This window comes from Pelophylax lessonae, assembly GCF_965119305.1.
Source record: "Pelophylax lessonae genome assembly, chromosome: 11".
Classification (NCBI taxonomy): domain Eukaryota; kingdom Metazoa; phylum Chordata; class Amphibia; order Anura; family Ranidae; genus Pelophylax; species Pelophylax lessonae.
The window spans coordinates 234,392,664-234,419,248 of NC_138778.1; the positions used below are offsets into that span (position 1 = coordinate 234,392,664).

The 26,585-nt window shown below is 50.2% G+C and overlaps 1 protein-coding gene across 1 annotated transcript in view; it reads right to left on the minus strand.

Annotated features, from left to right (window-relative positions):
- Positions 1-17,792, minus strand: part of RGS9 (regulator of G protein signaling 9) — a 99,260-nt gene extending 81,468 nt beyond the window's left edge. The window contains exon 1 of the mRNA XM_082272755.1: positions 17,633-17,792. Coding sequence (XP_082128881.1) covers positions 17,633-17,695 — 63 coding nt within the window. The 5' untranslated portion in view covers positions 17,696-17,792. The remainder of the gene's footprint in view (positions 1-17,632) is intronic.
- Positions 17,793-26,585: the final 8,793 nt, after the last annotated feature.

A 26,585-nucleotide genomic window follows, 5' to 3' on the forward strand; every position in this document is an offset into this window, starting at 1 on the left:
TGACATGAGAAATGTTTTTCATTTAATGTAGTCGGGGCCCCTCATGTTACATCAGCTGCAAAGAGCAATCCACCCGAAGAGAGAACATGGAAAGGCACTCAGTGCTGAACTGGTGAACCAGCCGTACCAGTACCCTGAATGGGGGGGGGGGGGGGGCGACTCCACTGTACACTGAACACCTTCAGAGATACGGAGAGGGTAAGGGATGACTCCTCCGTACACTGATCACCTTCAGGGACATGGAGGGGGTAAGGGATGACTCCTCCATACACTGATCACCTTCAGGGACATGGAGAGGGTAAGGGATGACTCCTCCGTACACTGATCACCTTCAGGGACATGGAGAGGGTAAGGGATGACTCCTCCGTACACTGACCACCTTCAGGGACATGGAGAGGGTAAGGGATGACTCCTCCGTACACTGATCACCTTCAGGGACATGGAGAGGGTAAGGGATGACTCCTCCGTACACTGATCACCTTCAGGGACATGGAGAGGGTAAGGGATGACTCCTCCGTACACTGACCACCTTCAGGGACATGGAGAGGGTAAGGGATGACTCCTCCGTACACTGATCACCTTCAGGGACATGGAGAGGGTAAGGGATGACTCCTCCGTACACTGATCACCTTCAGGGACATGGAGAGGGTAAGGGATGACTCCTCCGTACACTGATCACCTTCAGGGACATGGAGAGGGTAAGGGATGACTCCTCCGTACACTAATCACCAGTGTTGGGGGTAACTAGTTACAAAGTAACTGATTACAGTAACTACATTACTTTTTTTGGTAACTAAGTAAAGTAACTAGTTACAATACTAATATTGGTAACTACACTACTTTACTAGGCTATAGGAACGCGCTTTCCTTCGTTACCCAAGCCGTGCGATACAATCGTTATTTCGAAGAATAGAGAGGGATGAAGTTTATGACTTTTTGTTGTACTTTATGTTTTATTCTGTTTTTTCAGGTTTTGTTCTCATGTTTCCCAAAGCCTGTGTTTATACAATAAACTCTATGCAGAAAGAGTGTCATGTATCTTCTTCTACACGGTCAATTAAGAAAGAGGAAAGTAAAGTAATAAGTAGTGAAGTTACTTTTCAAATGCAGTAACTAGTAAAGTAATCTCATTACAATTTACAGAAGTAACTAGCAACTAGTAACTAATTACATTTTTTGAGTAACTACCCCAACACTGCTGATCACCTTCAGGGACATGTAGAGGGTAAGGGATGACTCCTCCGTACACTGATCACCTTCAGGGACATGGAGAGGGTAAGGGATGACTCCTCCGTACACTGATCACCTTCAGGGACATGGAGAGGGTAAGGGATGACTCCTCCGTACACTGATCACCTTCAGGGATACGGAGAGGGTAAGGGATGACTCCTCCGTACACTGACCACCTTCAGGGATACGGAGAGGGTAAGGGATGACTCCTCCGTACACTGACCACCTTCAGGGATACGGAGAGGGTAAGGGATGACTCCTCCGTACACTGACCACCTTCAGGGATACGGAGAGGGTAAGGGATGACTCCTCCGTACACTGATCACCTTCAGGGACATGGAGAGGGTAAGGGATGACTCCTCCGTACACTGATCACCTTCAGGGATACGGAGAGGGTAAGGGATGACTCCTCCGTACACTGACCACCTTCAGGGATACGGAGAGGGTAAGGGATGACTCCTCCGTACACTGACCACCTTCAGGGATACGGAGAGGGTAAGGGATGACTCCTCCGTACACTGATCACCTTCAGGGACATGGAGAGGGTAAGGGATGACTCCTCCATACACTGACCACCTTCAGGTACATGGAGAGGGTAAGGGATGACTCCTCCATACACTGAACACCTTCAGAGATACGGAGAGGGTAAGGGATGACTCCTCCATACACTGACCACCTTCAGGGACATGGAGAGGGTAAGGGATGACTCCTCCATACACTGACCACCTTCAGGGACATGGATAAGGTAAGGGATGACTCCTCCGTACACTGATCACCTTCAGGGACATGGAAAGGGTAAGGGATGACTCCTCCATACACTGACCACCTTCAGGGACATGGATAAGGTAAGGGATGACTCCTCCGTACACTGATCACCTTCAGGGACATGGAGAGGGTAAGGGATGACTCCTCCGTACACTGATCACCTTCAGGGACATGGAGAGGGTAAGGGATGACTCCTCCGTACACTGATCACCTTCAGGGACATGGAGAGGGTAAGGGATGACTCCTCCGTACACTGATCACCTTCAGGGACATGGAGAGGGTAAGGGGTGGACTTGTTCATATACTGATCACCTTCAGGGACATGGAGAGGGTAAGGGATGACTCCTCCGTACACTAATCACCAGTGTTGGGGGTAACTAGTTACAAAGTAACTGATTACAGTAACTACATTACTTTTTTTGGTAACTAAGTAAAGTAACTAGTTACAATACTAATATTGGTAACTACACTACTTTACTAGGCTATAGGCACGCGCTTTCCTTCGTTACCCAAGCCGTGCGATACAATCGTTATTTCGAAGAATAGAGAGGGATGAAGTTTATGACTTTTTGTTGTACTTTATGTTTTATTCTGTTTTTTCAGGTTTTGTTCTCATGTTTCCCAAAGCCTGTGTTTATACAATAAACTCTATGCAGAAAGAGTGTCATGTATCTTCTTCTACACGGTCAATTAAGAAAGAGGAAAGTAAAGTAATAAGTAGTGAAGTTACTTTTCAAATGCAGTAACTAGTAAAGTAATCTCATTACAATTTACAGAAGTAACTAGCAACTAGTAACTAATTACATTTTTTGAGTAACTACCCCAACACTGCTGATCACCTTCAGGGACATGTAGAGGGTAAGGGATGACTCCTCCGTACACTGATCACCTTCAGGGACATGGAGAGGGTAAGGGATGACTCCTCCGTACACTGATCACCTTCAGGGATACGGAGAGGGTAAGGGATGACTCCTCCGTACACTGACCACCTTCAGGGATACGGAGAGGGTAAGGGATGACTCCTCCGTACACTGATCACCTTCAGGGACATGGAGAGGGTAAGGGATGACTCCTCCGTACACTGACCACCTTCAGGGATACGGAGAGGGTAAGGGATGACTCCTCCGTACACTGATCACCTTCAGGGACATGGAGAGGGTAAGGGATGACTCCTCCATACACTGACCACCTTCAGGTACATGGAGAGGGTAAGGGATGACTCCTCCATACACTGAACACCTTCAGAGATACGGAGAGGGTAAGGGATGACTCCTCCATACACTGACCACCTTCAGGGACATGGAGAGGGTAAGGGATGACTCCTCCATACACTGACCACCTTCAGGGACATGGATAAGGTAAGGGATGACTCCTCCGTACACTGATCACCTTCAGAGACATGGAGAGGGTAAGGGATGACTCCTCCATACACTGACCACCTTCAGGGACATGGAAAGGGTAAGGGATGACTCCTCCATACACTGACCACCTTCAGGGACATGGATAAGGTAAGGGATGACTCCTCCGTACACTGATCACCTTCAGGGACATGGAGAGGGTAAGGGATGACTCCTCCGTACACTGATCACCTTCAGGGACATGGAGAGGGTAAGGGATGACTCCTCCGTACACTGATCACCTTCAGGGACATGGAGAGGGTAAGGGATGACTCCTCCGTACACTGATCACCTTCAGGGACATGGAGAGGGTAAGGGGTGGACTTGTTCATATACTGATCACGTTCAGGGACATGGAGAGGGTAAGGGATGACTCCTCCATACACTGACCACCTTCAGGTACATGGAGAGGGTAAGGGATGACTCCTCCGTACACTGATCACCTTCAGGGATACGGAGAGGGTAAGGGATGACTCCTCCGTACACTGATCACCTTCAAGGACATGGAGGGGTAAGGGATGACTCCTCCATACACTGATCACCTTCAGGGACATGGAGAGGGTAAGGGAGGACTCCTCCATACACTGACCACCTTCAGGGACATGGATAAGGTAAGGGATGACTCCTCCGTACACTGATCACCTTCAGGGACATGGAGAGGGTAAGGGATGACTCCTCCATACACTGATCACCTTCAGGGACATGGAGAGGGTAAGGGATGACTCCTCCGTACACTGATCACCTTCAGGGACATGGAGAGGGTAAGGGATGACTCCTCCCTACACTGATCACCTTCAGGGACATGGAGAGGGTAAGGGATGACTCCTCCCTACACTGATCACCTTCAGGGACATGGAGAGGGTAAGGGATGACTCCTCCATACACTGATCACCTTCAGGGACATAGAGAGGGTAAGGGATGACTCCTCGGTACACTGATCACCTTCAGGGATATGGAGAGGGTAAGGGATGACTCCTCCGTACACTGATCACCTTCAGGGACATGGAAAGGGTAAGGGATGACTCCTCCCTACACTGATCACCTTCAGGGACATGGAGAGGGTAAGGGATGACTCCTCCGTACACTGACCACCTTCAGGGATACGGAGAGGGTAAGGGATGACTCCTCCGTACACTGATCACCTTCAGGGACATGGAGAGGGTAAGGGATGACTCCTCCATACACTGACCACCTTCAGGTACATGGAGAGGGTAAGGGATGACTCCTCCATACACTGAACACCTTCAGAGATACGGAGAGGGTAAGGGATGACTCCTCCATACACTGATCACCTTCAGGGACATGGAGAGGGTAAGGGATGACTCCTCCATACACTGACCACCTTCAGGGACATGGATAAGGTAAGGGATGACTCCTCCGTACACTGATCACCTTCAGAGACATGGAGAGGGTAAGGGATGACTCCTCCATACACTGACCACCTTCAGGGACATGGAAAGGGTAAGGGATGACTCCTCCATACACTGACCACCTTCAGGGACATGGATAAGGTAAGGGATGACTCCTCCGTACACTGATCACCTTCAGGGACATGGAGAGGGTAAGGGATGACTCCTCCGTACACTGATCACCTTCAGGGACATGGAGAGGGTAAGGGATGACTCCTCCGTACACTGATCACCTTCAGGGACATGGAGAGGGTAAGGGATGACTCCTCCGTACACTGATCACCTTCAGGGACATGGAGAGGGTAAGGGGTGGACTTGTTCATATACTGATCACGTTCAGGGACATGGAGAGGGTAAGGGATGACTCCTCCATACACTGACCACCTTCAGGTACATGGAGAGGGTAAGGGATGACTCCTCCATACACTGATCACCTTCAGGGACATGGAGAGGGTAAGGGATGACTCCTCCGTACACTGATCACCTTCAGGGACATGGAGAGGGTAAGGGATGACTTCTCCGTACACTGACCACCTTCAGGTACATGGAGAGGGTAAGGGATGACTCCTCCGTACACTGATCACCTTCAGGGATACGGAGAGGGTAAGGGATGACTACTCCGTACACTGATCACCTTCAGAGACATAGAGAGGGTAAGGGATGACTCCTCCATACACTGATCTCCTTCAGGGACATGGAGAGGGTAAGGGATGACTCCTCCGTACACTGATCACCTTCATGGATATGGAGAGGGTAAGGGATGACTCCTCCATACACTGATCACCTTCAGGGACATAGAGAGGGTAAGGGATGACTCCTCCGTACACTGATCACCTTCAGGGACATGGAGAGGGTAAGGGAGGACTCCTCCGTGCACTGATCACCTTCAGGGACATGGAAAGGGTAAGGGATGACTCCTCCATACACTGACCACCTTCAGGGACATGGAGAGGGTAAGGGGCTACTCCTCCATACACTGATCACCTTCAGGGACATGGAGAGGGTAAGGGATGACTCCTCCGTACACTGATCACCTTCAGGGACATGGAGAGGGTAAGGGATGACTCCTCCGTACACTGATCACCTTCAGGGACGCAGAGAGGGTAAGGGATGACTCCTCCATACACTGATCACCTTCAGGGACATGGAGAGGGTAAGGGATGACTCCTCCATACACTGATCACCTTCAGGGACATGGAGAGGGTAAGGGATGACTCCTCCATACACTGATCACCTTCAGGGACATGGAGAGGGTAAGGGATGACTCCTCCATACACTGATCACCTTCAGGGACATGGAGAGGGTAAGGGATGACTCCTCCGTACACTGATCACCTTCAGGGACATGGAGAGGGTAAGGGGTGGACTTGTTCATATACTGATCACGTTCAGGGACATGGAGAGGGTAAGGGATGACTCCTCCATACACTGATCACCTTCAGGGACATGGAGAGGGTAAGGGGTGGACTTGTTCATATACTGATCACCTTCAGGGACATGGAGAGGGTAAGGGATGACTCCTCCATACACTGATCACCTTCAGGGACATGGAGAGGGTAAGGGATGACTCCTCCGTACACTGATCACCTTCAGGGACATGGAGAGGGTAAGGGATGACTCCTCCATCTACTGATCACCTTCAGGGACATGGAGAGGGTAAGGGATGACTCCTCCGTACACTGATCACCTTCAGGGATATGGAGAGGGTAAGGGATGACTCCTCCGTACACTGATCACCTTCAGGGACATGGAGAGGGTAAGGGATGACTCCTCCCTACACTGATCACCTTCAGGGACATGGAGAGGGTAAGGGATGACTCCTCCCTACACTGATCACCTTCAGGGACATGGAGAGGGTAAGGGATGACTCCTCCATACACTGATCACCTTCAGGGACATGGAGAGGGTAAGGGATGACTCCTCCCTACACTGATCACCTTCAGGGACATGGAGAGGGTAAGGGATGACTCCTCCATACACTGATCACCTTCAGGGACATGGAGAAGGTAAGGGATGACTCCTCCGTACACTGATCACCTTCAGGAACATGGAGAGGGTAAGGGATGACTCCTTCATACACTGATCATCTTCAGGGACATGGAGAGGGTAAGGGATGACTCCTCCGTACACTGATCACCTTCAGGGACATGGAGAGGGTAAGGGATGACTCCTCCATACACTGACCACCTTCAGGGACATGGAGAGGGTAAGGGATGACTCCTCCATACACTGATCATCTTCAGGGACATGGAGAGGGTAAGGGATGACTCCTTCATACACTGATCATCTTCAGGGACATGGAGAGGGTAAGGGATGACTCCTCCGTACACTGATCACCTTCAGGGACATGGAGAGGGTAAGGGATGACTCCTCCATACACTGATCACCTTCAGGGACATGGAGAAGGTAAGGGATGACTCCTCCATACACTGATCATCTTCAGGGACATGGAGAGGGTAAGGGATGACTCCTTCATACACTGATCATCTTCAGGGACATGGAGAGGGTAAGGGATGACTCCTCCGTACACTGATCACCTTCAGGGACATGGAGAGGGTAAGGGATGACTCCTCCGTACACTGATCACCTTCAGGGACATGGAGAGGGTAAGGGATGACTCCTCCGTACACTGATCACCTTCAGGGACACGGAGAGGGTAAGGGATGACTCCTCCATACACTGATCACCTTCAGGGACATGGAGAGGGTAAGGGATGACTCCTCCATACACTGATCACCTTCAGGGACATGGAGAAGGTAAGGGATGACTCCTCCATACACTGATCACCTTCAGGGACATGGAGAGGGTAAGGGATGACTCCTCCATACACTGATCACCTTCAGGGACATGGAGAGGGTAAGGGATGACTCCTCCATACACTGATCACCTTCAGGGACACGGAGAGGGTAAGGGATGACTCCTCCATACACTGATCACCTTCAGGGACATGGAGAAGGTAAGGGATGACTCCTCCATACACTGATCACCTTCAGGGACATGGAGAAGGTAAGGGATGACTCCTCCATACACTGATCACCTTCAGGGACATGGAGAGGGTAAGGGATGACTCCTCCATACACTGATCACCTTCAGGGACATGGAGAGGGTAAGGGATGACTCCTTCATACACTGATCACCTTCAGGGACATGGAGAAGGTAAGGGATGACTCCTCCATACACTGATCATCTTCAGGGACATGGAGAGGGTAAGGGATGACTCCTCCATACACTGATCACCTTTAGGGACATGGAGAGGGTAAGGGATGACTCCTCCATACACTGATCACCTTCAGGGACATGGAGAAGGTAAGGGATGACTCCTCCATACACTGATCATCTTCAGGGACATGGAGAGGGTAAGGGATGACTCCTCCGTACACTGATCACCTTCAGGGACACGGAGAGGGTAAGGGATGACTCCTCCGTACACTGATCACCTTCAGGGACATAGAGGAGTAGCCCCTTACCCTCTCTATCTACTGATCACCTTCAGGATTTAATAACTGACACCATCCACACTCTATCCAAAGCTGAATAAGTTTTGGCTTTGGGTACATTTTAACCCTTCACAGGCCGGACAGCACAAATCTTCTCAGTGCCGAGGAGCGCATCGACCGCAGGGAGCAGCTGGCCTTGTCACAGGCCATCAGTGTAATTCTCCTCAGTGGGATAAGCCCCGGTGGAGGAGACATAAGACAAAGTGCCGGGATTAGAGCAGATTGGAAGGCTCCATCCACATCACCCTGCCTGGAGGACAGGCGGCAGGGGCCCGACTCCCAGCAAGGTTTTCTACTCAGGTATGAATCCGGAGGGGTCAACCCACCCCCCTCCACGCTATGACAAAGATGATGAAGAAAATGAATGAACGATGGGAGACGGGACGTCACTTGCTGCATCCATACGGCCTTCAGAGGGCGCAGCTGTATGATAATAGATCTGAAGAGAGTCTGGTGACTCTTCTAAGTATACATGATCACACACTAAGTATACATGCCCCACCACATCCTCAAATACAGCCACGTCCTCCAATGCCATCACTTATCTCATCCCACTTTTTTGACACATTTGCTGCCTGAAGCTCTTAAAGGGGCTCTCCTCTTTCAGTCCAGAACAAACGCTATTACACATTTGTGAAAAACTGCTTACAAGCACACCGTATCCTACCTAATTGCAAGCAACCTAGCGCTTGTTGAGGAGATAACTCACACTCTAAATTGGTAAATGCTGCTACTTGATAAGAAACATATAAATAAAAAGAAGAATATTAAAATACACAGATGGTCAATATTCCTGTAGCGCAAGGGTGAAGAGCAAAATCACAACACCTACCAGAAGCGTCAGCTACCACTGACAACCATAAAATAAATAAAATATAATTAAAATAAATTTTGACACCAATGCAGTATAATTCATCAATGATATGCAGCAATAGTCCATGAGACATCCGTTATGGAGAAGTAAATTGTGGGTGCAGATGTATGGGGTCACCAACCATCACCACTGTGCTCTGAAGGGGGAGATGCAATGCCCACTCACCGACTTCATAGGCTCAGCCACTCTCATGACAGAGCAAACAGACAAGTAATCACAATTTCCTCCAGATTTCCAAGACCGGAATCACTAGCTCAGGACCAATCACGTATCAGACATGCAAGGGGAGAGAAATACTCCACTAGTGTAATAACGTTTAACTCCGCTTTATTGCACACACAGTAAATATATTGCACTCACATTTCCTTGGTAAAATTACAGCATATCAGATCAGGAGGTGATCACCCATCGGGACCGGGACCCAGGCTCCACGCCGTAGGTAGCGCGCCTTCCGGGTTTGCAGACTCCTTGTTTACACGTATGAGGTTACGCCGCCTGGCCACGCCCTGACGCGTTTCGTACTTCCGACTTCCTCACGACACCGCAAAATGCCCACTCCAGTTCACAGAGGCAACAGCTGGCATAAGCGCGCTGTGCTGTACATTTCTCGAGCAAGGAGTGGGTGGGGCCGTGAGCTCCAATGACGTTCTGACTCCGCCCCATGCCATGCCTGCACAACAGGACCCGACTCGGGAGGCCTCGGGTAGGAGCCGATGTCAGAGTGCCAGTGGCAGCCGGAAGCACCAGAGTGAGCCCGCAGATGGTGAGCGGCAGACCAGGAAGGTCCTTCTTCTCCCCTGGCTCCCCATATTTAAGTTCCAAAACTCTGACCTGGCTGTGGCTTAAATTTGGAGAGCACGCATCATGGCTCACAAAACCAGTGGCGGCACTGTGCTGACATCTACACAGACAGTAAAACGCAGCACTGCCTGATGGTTCACATGTATGTGGGTTGTTTAAATGGGCTGCCATGCCTCCATTTCCAGCAGAAAAAAAGGTGCATGCAGCATTTTAAAAATGCAGTGGCCCTGAAATCACATCATGCTTTTGCACCATGCGATTTCTCTGCAGATCCTGCACCTGCAAACATGCTACGTTTTTACATGTGTAGACATCACATAAAAAAACACAGAGCATATGCGGATTCGGGAACTGCAGGTAAATCACACGGTGCAAAAGCATGATGCAATGTCAAGGCCACTGCTTTTTTAAAATGCTGCATGCACCTTTTTTCTGCTGGAAATGCAGGCATCATGGGCGTCCACATGGGGGGGGGGGCAAGTGCCCCCCCTGGAATCTCAACTTCCCCTTTAAAGTTGTTGTTAAGCCACTTTATACTATCCTGTCTGGTCAGTTTAATATTCCTGTGTGCCCATGCCCCTGTGTCTGCGTTTTCAAAAAAATAAGCCGTTCTTTACCAGTTTTCAGAGCGCCGATCTCCGCTCACGTGAGCCGCCAGCTCTCTCCTCACCCTCTCCGACAGCTGCCTGCAGCGGCCGGGGCCGAGGATTCCCCCGCTGACGTCAGTAGGAGGGGAGGAGGAGAGGTCGAGAGGAGGAGAGAGGTGGCGGGTCATGTGAGCGGCGATCAGCACTCTGAAAACCAGCAAAGAGAGGCTTATTTTTCTCCCTTTAAAAATAAATACTCGTGAGTCGCGGCTTGCGCAGTGACTGACAGCAGCTGTGCGGACCACTGTCCTCAGCCCCAGGCCACCCCGGTGCTATCATCCCAGGAAAGGGGGAGCCTGGGGCAAGGAAATTGAGGAGATTTGTGGCCCCATGCACAGAGGCACGACACGTGGCGTCACAGCACGTACTGACGTCACGTGCATGCACAGACCCAAAACAGAGAGGGTCAGCTTTGCTTTTGCATCAGGTTTCTCAAACCTTTAAATACCGAAGCTTTATGTGATAATGACTAAGTCCCTCCCCTTCATGACATTGTTGAAAAGGGGCGGAGCATAGCTGACCTTAACCGCTTTATGACTATCCACCGCATTTGTACTGCGGCAGTCACCCGCTCCTGCGTGAACCGCCGTAACTGTACGTCGGCCACGAGCAGGAGGCTAGGGGGCGAGCGCGTGCCGCTGGCAGTGAGCTCTCCCACCCCCGCTCGTCAGCGGGGAAGCCAATGCACGGGGCAGGTGGCTCCGATTGCCGCCTGACAACCGTGATCGCTCCCCGCTGAGAGAGAAGAACAGTCGGATGTTGTAAACACAGCTGACCGTTGGTTCTCCCTGGAATGATCACAGAGCGCCTGTGATCCTTCTATATAGGAACACATGTCTCTATGGTCATTTCACAAGCCACGCCCCCCCCCACAGTTAGAATCACTCCCCTAGGCTCACATTTAAACCCTTGATCACCCACAATGTTAACTCCTTCCCTGCCAGTGTCATTATTACAGTAACAGTGCATATTTTTAGGACTGATTACTGTAGTAATGTCACTGGTCCCCCCAAAAGTGTCAAAAATGTCAGTCAGGGGTCCGATCTGTCCGCCACAATGTAGCAGTCCCTCAAAAAAAAAAAATAAAAAATTGCTGATCGCCGCTGATTACATCAGCATGCGCGTGGGAGCCGTTGGTCACAGGGCAGGGCTCTGAAGGAACTGCACAGGTGGCCGTTCCTTCACAGCGCATGCACCGATGATGTCATCGGCTGCATGCACTGTAAATATCTCCTAAACGGTACATGTTTAGGAGATATTTATAGCACCTATAGGTAAACCTTATCATACGCTTACCTATAGGTAAAAGTCTTTAAAGTGGGTTTACAACCACTTTAAAAATAATGCTACAAGATATGTGCATACAGCAGGTGACTAAATGATGCAACATATACAGTAAGGTCCATAAATATTGGGACATCGACACAATTCTAATCTTTTTGGCTCTATACACCGCCACAATGGATTTGAAATGAAACAAACAAGATTTGCTTTACCTGCAGACTTTCAGCTTTAATTTGAGGGTATTTACATTCAAATCAGATGAAAGGTGTAAGAATTTCAACAGTTTGTATATGTGCCTCACACTTTTTAAGGGACCAAAAGTAATGGGACAATTGGCTGCTCAGCTGTTCCATGGCAAGGTGTGTGTTATTCCCTCATTATCCCATTTCCAAGGAGCAGATAAAAAGGTCCAGAGTTAATTTCAAGTGTGCTATTTGCATTTGGAATCTGTTGCTGTCAACTCTCAATATGAGATCCATAGAGCTGTCACTATCAGTGAAGCAAGCCATCAATAGGCTGAAAAAACAAAACAAACCCATCAGAGAGATAGCAAAACATTCGGTGTGGCCAAATCAACTGTTTGGAACATCCTTAAAAAGAAAGAATGCACCGGTCAGCTCAGCAACACCAAAAGACCCGGAAGACCATGGAAAACAACTGTGGTGGATGACCGAAGAATTATTTCCCTGGTGAAGAAAACACCCTTCACAACTGTTGGCCAGATCAAGATCACTCTCCAGGAGGTAGGTGTATGTGTGCCAGATCAAGAACGCTCTCCAGGAGGTAGGTGTATGTGTGTCAAAGTCAACAATCAAGAGAAGACTTCACCAGAGTGATTACAGAGGGTTCACCGCAAGATGTAAACCATTGGTGAGCCTCAAAAACAGGAAGGGCAGAATAGAGTTTGCCAAACAACATCTAAAAAAGCCTTCACCGTTCTGGAACAACATCCTATGGACAGATGAGAAAAAGATCAACTTGTACTAGAGTGATAGGAAGAGAAGAGTATGGAGAAGGAAAGGAACTGCTCATGATCCAAAGCATACCACCTCATCAGTGAAGCATGGTGGTGGTAGTGTCATGGCGTGGGCATGTATGGCTGCCAATGGAACTGGTTCTCTTGTATTTATTGACGATGTGACTGCTGACAAAAGCAGCAGGATGAATTCTGAAGTGTTTCGGGGAATATTTTCTGCTCATATTCAGCCAAATGCTTCAGAACTCATTGGACGGCGCTTCACAGTGCAGATGGACAATGACCCGAAGCATACTGCGAAAGCAACCAAAGAGTTTTTTAAGGGAAAGAAGTGGAATGTTATGCAATGGCCAAGTCAATCACCTGACCTGAATCCGATTGAGCATGCATTTCACTTGCTGAAGACAAAACTGTAGGGAAGATGCCCTAAGAACCAGCAGGAACTGAAGACAGTTGCAGTCGAGGCCTGGCAGAGCATCACCAGGGATGAAACCCAGTATATGGTGATGTCTATGCATTCCAGACTTCAGGCTGTAATTTACTGCAAAGGATTTGCAACCAAGTATTAAAAAGTGAAAGTTTGATTTATGATTGCTAATCTGTCCCATTACTTTTGTTCCCTTAAAAAGTGGGAGGGGCATATACAAACTGTTGTAATTCCTACACCGTTCACCTGATTTGGATGTAAATAACCTCAAATTAAAGCTGAAAGTCAGCAGTTAAAGCACATCTTGTTTGTTTCAGTACAAATCCATTGTGGTGGTGTATAGAGCCAAAAAGATTAGAATTGTGTCGATGTCCCAATATTTATGGACCTGACTGTATAACAACTGGAAAAGTTGACCCTACTGGGCAGCGCTCCCAAATCTCCAGTGCTGTAAAAAATATTTTTGCATTTAATAACAATAATAATAATAATAATAAAAGAAATAAATGGATATAAAAAGCCTGCCTTGTTATATGTGAAATCTGCACAGCATTTTAGTGAGAAGACATAATGAAAAATAAAACATTTAAAAAACAAACAATGTCCAAAATAATAAAAAAAAAACACATTAAATAGAATAGCACGCCGGAGATCCATTCCAATCAATAAAGTGTGTGCAAGAATAATAAGATGATTGATCGAAGAATGTGAAGTATATACAAAATCCAAGTGTAATAGTTTGTTTAGATAAGTCTAGGTGTGGGTTTGTTTTTTTGGGATGTTTGGGTGGGGAGAAAAATTGCATGGGCATAGATAGAGCCTAACACATTACCCAGTCTATACCAGTACAGATCCCAACACATTACCCATTCCATACCAGTATAGATCCTAACACATTACCCAGTCCATACCAGTATAGATCCTAACACATTACCCAGTCCATACCAGTATAGATCCTAACACATTACCCAGTCCATACCAGTATAGATCCTAACACATTACCCAGTCCACTTCCTAACAATATAGATACTAACACATTACCCAGTCCATACCAGTATAGATATCCAGCATGATATTTTTCCCCATTGAGATCTGATGTGTTTTCAAAGTGTTCTTTCTAATTTTTTTGAGCAGTGTAGTTCTTTATTGAATTGGTTGAATTATAGAAAACCCCACCTACTGCTCTACATTAAAGTGTCAAACAACTGCCGCACTGAGCCAAAGCATTACACCATCATGCAATGTCACAGGTTGAGATCGACCAACGAAGGATCCAACCCAGATAGAGGACAACCAAGGAAGGATCCAACCCAGAGAGAGGACGATGGCCAAGGAGGGATCCAACCCAGAGAGAGGACGACGGCCAAGGAGGGATCCAACCCAGAGAGAGGACGACGGCCAAGGAGGGATCCAACCCAGAGAGAGGACGACGGCCAAGGAGGGATCCAACCCAGAGAGAGAACGGCCAACGAAGGATCCAACCCAGAGAGAGGACGGCCAATGAAAGATCCAACCCAGAGAGAGGACGGCCAACGAAGGATCCAACCCAGAGAGAGGACGGCCAACGAAGGATCCAACCCAGAGAGAGGACGGCCAACGAAGGATCCAACCCAGAGAGAGGACGGCCAACGAAGGATCCAACCCAGAGAGAGAACAGCCAACGAAGGATCCAACCCAGAGAGAGGACGGCCAACGAAAGATCCAACCCAGAGAGAGGACGGCCAACGAAGGATCCAACCCAGAGAGAGGACGGCCAACGAAGGATCCAACCCAGAGAGGACGGCCAACGAAGGATCCAACCCAGAGAGAGGACGGCCATGGAAGGATCCAACCAAGAGAGAGGACGGCCAAGGAAGGATCCAACCCAGAGAGAGGACGGCCAACGAAGGATCCAACCCAGAGAGAGGACGGCCAACGAAGGATCCAACCCAGAGAGAGGACGGCCAACGAAGAATCAAACCCAGAGCGAGGACGGCCAACGAAGGATCCAACCCAGAGAGAGGACTGCCAAAGAAGGTTCCAACCCAGAGAGAGGACGGCCAACGAAGGATCCAACCCATAGAGAGAACGGCCAATGAAGGATCCAACCCAGAGAGGACGGCCAACGAAGGATCCAACCCAGAGAAAGACCGGCCAACGAAAGATCCAACCCAAAGATCGGCCAAGAAAGCTCCAACCCAGAGATTGGCCAATGAAAGCTCCAACCCAGAGAGCGGCCAACGAAAGATCCAACCCAGAAAATCGGTCAACAAAAGGTCCAACCCAGAAATTGGCCAATGAAAAATACAACACAGCAATCCCACCACCAGCTTCACTCAATGGAAGCACTAGCACAGCAATCCCACCACCAGCTTCACTCAATGGAAGCACCAGCACAGCAATCCCAACACCAGCTTCACTCAATGGAAGCACGAACACAGCAATCCCACCACCAGCTTCACTCAATGAATATCAAATGGAGAAAGTACATCACACCCTTCAATACCAAATTATGGGATAAATATGAGGAGTTGGTTGGAGAGGACAAACACAGCATAAGCAAGGATCACCATGGCAGGCTGACAACCCAACACCTTGTATAAAACACCGCACATACCCAGGGGCGTATTTACCAAAGTACTTCAGAATCAATACATTGATTGACTATTCACTTCAATCACAGGAAGGTGAAACAATAAAGGGGAATTTGTATCTTTACATGATTGGAAGAATGACTGGAATAATCAATCACTTTAATTAATGAAGATTTGACGACTTTAATAAATAAGCCTCCTTGTATATAGAAGGTACACTTTATATGTTATGCATAGCACATAGATACATTGTATGCCATTCGTATCCCGCACGCCTGGCACATAGATACATTGTATGCCATTCGTATCCCGCACACCTGGCACATAGATACATTGTATGCCATTCGTATCCCGCACGCCTGGCACATAGATACATTGTATGCCATTCGTATCCCGCACGCCTGGCACATAGATACATTGTATGCCATTCGTATCCCGCACGCCTGGCACATAGATACATTGTATGCCATTCGTATCCCGCACGCCTGGCACATAGATACATTGTATGCCATTCGTATCCCGCACGCCTGGCACATAGATACATTGTATGCCATTGGTATCCCGCACGCCTGGCACATAGATACATTGTATGCCATTGGTATCCCGCACGCCTGGCACATAGATACATTGTATGCCATTGGTATCCCGCACGCCTGGCACATAGATACATTGTATGCCATTGGTATCCCGCACGCCTGGCACATAGATACATTGTATGCCATTGGTATCCCGCACGCCTGGCACATAGATACATTGTATGCCATTGGTATCCCGCACGCCTGGCACATAGATACATTGTATGCCTTTGGTATCCCGCATGCCTGGCACATAGATACATTGTATGCCATTGGTATCCCGCACGCCTGGCACATAGATACATTGTATGCCATTGGTATCCCGCACGCCTGGCACATAGATACATTGTATGCCATTGGTATCCCGCACGCCTGGCACATAGATACATTGTATGCCTTTGGTATCCCGCATGCCTGGCACATAGATACATTGTATGCCATTGGTATCCCGCACGCCTGGCACATAGATACATTGTATGCCATTGGTATCCCGCACGCCTGGCACATAGATACATTGTATGCCATTGGTATCCCGCACGCCTGGCACATAGATACATTGTATGCCATTGGTATCCCGCACGCCTGGCACATAGATACATTGTATGCCATTGGTATCCCGCATGCTGGGCACATAGATACATTGTATGCCATTCGTATCCCGCATGCGTATGGTGTATTAATATTGGAAACATGCATTGATCAGAGATACATTCATCAATTAATACATTAAACAACTGAATGCACACATTGTGTAAACACACTGGACACATTGTATCAATATTGATCACATTATTACATAAACACTGATTATAAACATTGATCACAGATACCCCCAAACAAACACAGAGCACACATTGTATGATCACTGATCACCTATATTGTATAAACGTTGATCACTGATCACATACATTGTATAAACATTGATCACTGATCACATACATTGTATAAACATTGATCACAGAGCACACATTGTATGATCACTGATCACATACATTGTATAAATATTGATCACTGATCACATACATTGTATAAATATTGATCACAGAGCGCACATTGTATGATCACATAAGATAAACACTAAGCATTATCCATATACATGGTATAAACATTGCACACACTCCATGCAAGCAACAAATGTCAGAGCCCTGATCACACTCTGCACTGGCAGCAATGCTCACCTTTTTCAGGAATGCCATCCTGGGCCTGTAGTGCTGGCCCTGGTCTAGGTGTTTGACAGTCATGTTGGCAGCAGACAGATAGCAGCACACACAGCAGACACTCAGGTTGTGGTGGGCTCAGGGATTCTGCCCCTCTCCCAGCTCAGGATCCTCCAAGCTGCAGCCAATCAGCAACCACACAGCAGCTGTTCTCATTTGCATGCTCAGCTGAGTGGCTGCAGTACCGGAATAAGGTCGCTAGAGGGCGCACGGGGCACCTCTATTCTACAGGAGAGTCACTTCACCTTCTGACCATTAGAGGCGCTCTGTACAGGGAGAGAGCAGAGAGCAATTAACCCTTTACCAGTCAGATCAACAGAAACATAAAAACATGATTGCCTGATTATTAACTGTCTTCTTATATTACCTATTACAGTAGCATTATACATTTATATATCTCTGACATATACCTCAGTGCTGTACAGAGATCACTGAGCCAATCACATCAGTCTCTGTACCAGAGGAGCTTACACTCTAATGTCCCCTCCCCCACAGTCACATCAGTCTCTGTACCAGAGGAGCTTACACTCTAATGTCCCCTCCCCCACAGTCACATCAGTCTCTGTACCAGAGGAGCTTACACTCTAATGTCCCCTCCCCCACAGTCACATCAGTCTCTGTGCCAGAGGAGCTTACACTCTAATGTCCCCTCCCCCACAGTCACATCAGTCTCTGTACCAGAGGAGCTTACACTCTAATGTCCCCTCCCCCACAGTCACATCAGTCTCTGTACCAGAGGAGCTTACACTCTAATGTCCCCTCCCCCACAGTCACATCAGTCTCTGTACCAGAGGAGCTCACACTCTAATGTCCCCCTCCCCCCCACATTCACATCAGTATCTGTACCAGAGGAGCTTACACTCTAATGTCCCCTCCCCCACAGTCATATCAGTCTCTGTACCAGAGGAGCTTACACTCTAATGTCCCCTCCCCCACAGTCACTTCAATCTCTGTACCAGAGGAGCTTACACTCTAATGTCCCCTCCCCCACAGTCATATCAGTCTCTGTACCAGAGGAGCTCACACTCTAATGTCCCCCTCCCCCCCACATTCACATCAGTATCTGTACCAGAGGAGCTTACACTCTAATGTCCCCTCCCCCACAGTCATATCAGTCTCTGTACCAGAGGAGCTTACACTCTAATGTCCCCTCCCCCATAGTCACATCAGCCTCTGTACCAGGGGAGCTTACACTCTAATGTCCCCTCCCCCACAGTCACATCAGTCTCTCTACCAGAGGAGCTTACACTCTAATGTCCCCTCCCCCACAGTCACATCAGTCTCTGTACCAGAGGAGCTTACACTCTAATGTCCCCTCCCCCACAGTCACATCAGTCTCTGTACCAGAGGAGCTTACACTCTAATGTCCCCTCCCCCACAGTCACATCAGTCTCTGTACCAGAGGAGCTTACACTCTAATGTCCCCTCCCCCACAGTCACATCAGTCTCTGTACCAGAGGAGCTCACACTCTAATGTCCCCCTCCCCCCCACATTCACATCAGTATCTGTACCAGAGGAGCTTACACTCTAATGTCCCCTCCCCCACAGTCATATCAGTCTCTGTACCAGAGGAGCTTACACTCTAATGTCCCCTCCCCCACAGTCACTTCAATCTCTGTACCAGAGGAGCTTACACTCTAATGTCCCCTCCCCCACAGTCATATCAGTCTCTGTACCAGAGGAGCTCACACTCTAATGTCCCCCTCCCCCCCACATTCACATCAGTATCTGTACCAGAGGAGCTTACACTCTAATGTCCCCTCCCCCACAGTCATATCAGTCTCTGTACCAGAGGAGCTTACACTCTAATGTCCCCTCCCCCACAGTCACTTCAATCTCTGTACCAGAGGAGCTTACACTCTAATGTCCCCTCCCCCACAGTCATATCAGTCTCTGTACCAGAGGAGCTCACACTCTAATGTCCCCTCCCCCACAGTCATATCAGTCTCTGTACCAGAGGAGCTTACACTCTAATGTCCCCTCCCCCATAGTCACATCAGCCTCTGTACCAGGGGAGCTTACACTCTAATGTCCCCTCCCCCACAGTCACATCAGTCTCTCTACCAGAGGAGCTTACACTCTAATGTCCCCTCCCCCATAGTCACATCAGCCTCTGTACCAGGGGAGCTTACACTCTAATGTCCCCTCCCCCACAGTCACATCAGTCTCTGTACCAGAGGAGCTTACACTCTAATGTCCCCTCCCCCACATTCACATCAGTCTCTGTACCAGAGGAGCTTACACTCTAATGTCCCCTCCCCCACAGTCACATCAGTCTCTCTACCAGAGGAGCTTACACTCTAATGCCCCCCTCCCCCACATTCACATCAGTCTCTGTACCAGAGGAGCTTACACTCTAATGTCCCCTCCCCCACAGTCACATCAGTCTCTCTACCAGAGGAGCTTACACTCTAATGTCCCCTCCCCCATAGTCACATCAGCCTCTGTACCAGGGGAGCTTACACTCTAATGTCCCCTCCCCCACAGTCACATCAGTCTCTGTACCAGAGGAGCTTACACTCTAATGTCCCCTCCCCCACAGTCACATCAGTCTGTGTACCAGAGGAGCTTACACTCTAATGTCCCCTCCCCCCACAGTCACATCAGTCTCTGTACCAGAGGAGCTTACACTCTAATGTCCCCTCCCCCACAGTCACATCAGTCTCTGTACCAGAGGAGCTTACACTCTAATGTCCCCTCCCCCACAGTCACATCAGTCTCTGTACCAGAGGAGCTTACACTCTAATGTCCCCTCCCCCATAGTCACATCAGTCTCTGTACCAGAGGAGCTTACACTCTAATGTCCCCTCCCCCCAAAGTCACATCAGTCTCTGTACCAGAGGAGCTTACACTCTAATGTCCCCTCCCCCACAATCACATCAGTCTCTGTACCAGAGGAGCTTACACTCTAATGTCCCCTCCCCCACAATCACATCAGTCTCTGTACCAGAGGAGCTTACACTCTAATGTCCCCTCCCCCACAATCACATCAGTCTCTGTACCAGAGGAGCTTACACTCTAATGTCCCCTCCCCCACAGTCACATCAGTCTCTGTACCAGAGGAGCTTACACTCTAATGTCCCCTCCCCCACAGTCACCTCAGTCTCTGTACCAGAGGAGCTTACACTCTAATGTCCCCTCCCCCACAGTCACACACTATCATTATACAGGGATGGTGAGAACCCCTCATAATATTTCCTTGTATTGTAGACCTTTTATCATGTCAGGTGTGTGGGGGGAGGGGGGAGGTGTTCTGTAGTCCTGTCCTAGGGGGACAACACTTCTTCTTTCCCATGCAGTAGGTGAGCGTTGTCACCCTAGGACAGGATCCCCGGGTGAAGGATAGGGAAGAATAGAGGACTGATAAGATCCAATCTATTCTATGGATACATTGTGATAATCAGTAGATCTCTGTGTGTGAAGGGGAGGGGGGAGGGGTGTAACACATTTCCCGCACATTGGGATGACAGAGGAAGAGGAATCTTCCAGAAATGTCAGTTCTGAGTGGAGTGATAGAAACCAAATCCCGGGAATACTCAGCCGGTGGGGATGGGGCCCCTGGAATGTCACAGGAATACTCAGCCGGTGGGGATGGGGCCCCTGGAATGTCCCGGGAATACTCAGCCGGTGGGGATGGGGCCCCTGGAATGTCCCGGGAATACTCAGCCGGTAGGGATGGGGCCCCTGGAATGTCCCGGGAATACTCAGCCGGTGGGGATGGGGCCCCTGGAATGTCCCGGGAATACTCAGCCGGTGGGGATGGGGCCCCTGGAATGTCCCGGGAATACTCAGCCGGTGGGGATGGGGCCCCTGGAATGTCCCGGGAATACTCAGCCGGTGGGGATGGGGCCCCTGGAATGTCCCGGGAATACTCAGCCGGTGGGGATGGGGCCCCTGGAATGTCCCGGGAATACTCAGCCGGTGGGGATGGGGCCCCTGGAATGTCCCGGGAATACTCAACTGGCAGGGATGGGGCCCCTGGAATGTCCCGGGAATACTCAGCCGGCGGAGCTGGGGCCCTTGGAATGTCCCAGGAATACTCAGCCGGTGCAGATGGGGCCCCTGGAATGTCCTGAGAATACTCAGCCGGTGCGGATGGGGCCCTTGGAATGTCCCGGGAATACTCAGCTGGTGGGGATGGGGCCCCTGAAATGTCCCGGGAATACTCAGCTGGTGGGGATGGGGCCCCTGAAATGCCCCGGGAATACTCAGCAGATAATTTTATGACAGAGATCGCCCCTCACTTCCTGTCCCGGTGACAACGTTTTACCAGACAGGAAGTGAGGGGAAATCTGCAACAAGGGAACAGAGAAATGCTTTTTTATACTAGAGTAGGGGAATGCTAGAGCCCCTGGCAGGTTTTTACTGGTGTCACAGGCTCTGTTACAGACATCGCCCCTCACTTCCTGTCCCGGTGACAGGTGTCAGGTGTGGCACTGATGAGGAGGCACTGATATGCAGCACTGATGAGGCTGCACTAATATGAGGCACTGATGAGGCTGCACTAATATGCGGCACTGATGAGGAGGCACTAATATGCAGCACTGATGGGCACTGATGAGGCTGCACTAATATAGGGCACTGATGAGGAGGCAATGATATGCGGCACTGATGAGGCTGCACTGATATGCGGCACTAATGAGGAGGCACTGATGGGCACTGATGAGGAGGCTCTAATAGGAATAAATAGGCAGCACTGATGGGCACTGAAGAAGCAGCGCTCATGAGGCTGTACTGATGGGGCAGCACTGATGAGGCTGGACTGATATGTGGCACTGATAGGCACTGATATGTGGCACTAATGAGGAGGCACAAATGGGAAATAATAGGCAGCACTGATGGGCACTGAAGAGGCAGCGCTCATGAGGCTGTACTGATGGGATGGTCATGATGAGGCTGCACTGATATACGGCACTGATGAGGAGGTACTGATGGGCAGCACTGATGGGCAGCACTGATGGGCATTAATAGGCAGCACTGATGGGCAGCACTGATATGCAGCACTGATGGGCACTGATATGCAGCACCGATGGGCACTGATAGGCAGCACTGATGGGCACTGATAGGCAGCACTGATGGGCAGCACTGATATGCAGCACCGATGGGCACTGATAGGCAGCACTGATGGGCACTGATAGGCAGCACTGATGGGCAGCACTAATGGGCACTGACTGGCACTGATAGGCAGCATTGATAGGCAGCACTGATGGGCATTAATAGGCAGCACTGACTGGCACTGATAGGCAGCACTGATGGGCACTGATAGGCAGCACTGATGGGCAGCACTAATGGGCACTGACTGGCACTGATAGGCAGCATTGATAGGCAGCACTGACTGGCACTGTTGGGGCTGCACTGATTATCAGTGTAGATGTCACGTGTTCCGGCTCTCCTCTCCTCTCCTCACACGGTGACAACGCATGAGGAAAGAAATGCCGATAACGGGTAAGAGTGTTCACATGGTGATCAGCTGTGATTGGCCCTTCACCCTGATCCCTGCCGCTGTCCTCACACCCCAGTCTGGGTCTCTGCCCCCCCCCCTCCCCCGCACACTGCTCCGGTACAGACAGAAGTGGGAGGTTTCATGTACACACAGCGTACTTTACCCCCCGGCTGCTGGAAAACGCAAAATCATTCCGGAGGCCGGCATCAAAAACCTTCCTATCCTGAAAGGGATTTTGAGGTTGAAGCTCCGGTAATGTCAGCGCTCCTAATCTCCGGTAGAAGCCTGTGTGAACACAGACAGAGACTTCTATGGAGTTTAGGAGCCGCAGTGCGGGGGGGGGGGGGGCTGTGTATTGTTGGCGGTGGAGATGTGGGTGAAGGGCGCTGAGCGTTGTGTCTGGGTGGAGCGATAGTCTGCAGGAACCGAGTGCAGAGATTTCACAGAAGTGAAAGTATTTTATGTCGTACATCACCAAACCTGCCGCTGTGTGCGTCCACAAAGAGGAACTGATCCTCTGCGGTGGGGGGGGGGGATCACTGGCATCGTCCTCACATCCCTCTCCTCCTCTCTCTGTGTATTCAATGAGACCTGGAAACCCCCCGGGACATTTATTCATCAGAGATCCGGGGGGGGGCAATGTCTTCTATAGTGCCCCCCCCCCGACAGCCAATAGGATCCCAGACTCTGATAGGTAGATCTGACCGAGATAATAAATCCATCAGTCATGTGACTTCCAGATCTGTGCAATCCTCCAGTGTGAGACTTCCTGCAATAAAGACCGCTCACTGCTGCTCTCTCTCCCTGTGCAGGGGGACTGGTCTTGTCTCCGCCCCCTCCTGTAATTTTCTGTAGAGGGTGGAGCCTGCAGAGCTCCTCCCACAGCTCTGCTCTCTTTCCTTGTGCAGGGTGACTGGTCTTATCTCCGCCCTTCCTGTAATTTTCCATAGTGGGTGGAACCTGCTGAGCTCCTCCCACAGCTCTGCTCTCTCCTTGTCTTGGGCAGGGGGAACACTCTTGTCTCTGCCCCTTCTGTAGTTTTCTGTAGGGGGTGGAGACTTGGGCGGCTCCCACAGCTCTGCTCTCTATCTTTGTGCAGGGGGACTGGTCTTGTCTCCGCCCCCCTACTGTATTATCTGTAGTGGGTGTGGCCTGCCTGATCCCTCCCACGTCTCTGCTCTCTACACAGGCTATGTACAGCACAGTGATGATGTCACTGATACTTTTACAAGGAAATATTTGGGATTGTAAAGGTTGCTCAGAAAGTAGATTTCTATCTTCTGTAGTTATTGAGGAACGGATTTCTATGAGAGTTCCTTTGCCCGGGGTTCAGGTTCTGCAAATCCTGCAATCTCACATCAGAAAATATATTCCAAGAAAGAAGCGGACTGTAAAGGACTGCAGAGGAAGGAAGGAAATCCGGTGACATCACTCCATCCATCCCCCATCCATTCTCCATCCCCCTATATGAATTATAAAAATATTAATTCCCCCTGTTTAGACCCCTGATGTTTTACCAAATCCCCTAACGGGGCTCCCAAAAAAAGTTGTAAACAAAAATAATAATAAATTCCCCCTACTGACACCGCCCACTTCTCTACTGACACCGCCCACTGCTCTACTGACACCGTCCACTGCCCTACTGACACCATCCACTGCTCTACTGACACCGCCCACTGCTCTACTGACACCGCCCACTGCTCTACTGACACCGCCCACTGCCCTACTGACACCGTCCACTGCTCTACTGACACCGTCCACTGCCCTACTGACACCGTCCTCTGCTCTACTGACACCGCCCACTGCTCTACTGACACCGCCCACTGCTCTACTGACACCGCCCACTGCCCTACTGACACCGTCCACTGCCCTACTGACACCGTCCTCTGCTCTACTGACACCGCCCACTGCTCTACTGACACCGCCCACTGCTCTACTGACACCGCCCACTGCTCTACTGACACCGTCCACTGCTCTACTGACACCATCTACTGCTCTACTGACACCATCCACTGCCCTACTGACACCGTCCACTGCACTACTGACACCGCCCACTGCTCTACTGACACCGTCCACTGCCCTACTGACACCGTCCTCTGCTCTACTGACACTGCCCACTGCCCTACTGACACCGTCCACTGCCCTACTGACACCGCCCACTGCTCTACTGACACCGCCCACTGCTCTACTGACACCGTCCACTGCCCTACTGACACCGTCCACTGCTCTACTGACACCGTCCACTGCTCTACTGACACTGCCCACTGCTCTACTGACACCGCCCACTGCTCTACTGACACTGCCCACTGCTCTACTGACACCGCCCACTGCTCTACTGACACCGTCCACTGCCCTACTGACACCGTCCTCTGCTCTACTGACACCGCCCACTGCTCTACTGACACCGTCCACTGCCCTACTGACACCATCCACTGCTCTACTGACACCGCCCACTGCTCTACTAACACCGCCCGCTGCCCTACTGACACCGTCCACTGCTCTACTGACACCGTCCACTGCCCTACTGACACCATCCACTGCTCTACTGACACCGCCCACTGCTCTACTGACACCGCCCACTGCTCTACTGACACCGCCCACTGCTCTACTGACACCGTCCACTGCCCTACTGACACCGCCCACTGCTCTACTGACACCGCCCACTGCCCTACTGACACCGTCCACTGCTCTACTGACACCGTCCACTGCCCTACTGACACCGCCGACTGACCTACTGACACCGTCCTCTGCCCTACTGACACCGTCCACTGCCCTGACACCATCCACTGCTCTACCGACACCATCCACTGCTCTACCGACACCCTCCACTGCCCTACCGACACCGTCCACTGCTCTACCGACACCGCCCACTGCTCTACTCACACCGTCCACTGCTCTACTCACACCGTCCACTGCCCTACTGACATCGTCCTTTGCCCTACTGACACCGTCCACTGCCCTACTGACACCATCCACTGCTCTACGGACACCTTCCACTGCCCTACTGACACCATCCACTGCCCTGACACCATCCACTGCTCTACCGACACCATCCACTGCTCTACCGACACCGTCCACTGCTCTACTGACACCGTCCACTGCTCTACCGACACCGTCCACTGCTCTACTGACACCGTCCACTGCTCTACTGACACTGTCCACTGCTCTACTGACACCATCCACTGACCTACTGACACCATCCACTGCTCTACTGACACTGTCCACTGCTCTACTGACACCATCCACTGACCTACTGACACCATCCACTGCTCTACTCCCACCGTCCACTGCTCTACTGACACCATCCACTGCCCTACTGACACCATCCACTGCCCTGCTGACACCATCCACTACCCTACTGACACCGTCCGCTGCCCTACTGACACCGTCCACTGCTCTACTGACACTATCCACTGCCTTACTGACACCATCCACTGCCTTACTGACACCATTTACTGTCCTACTGACAC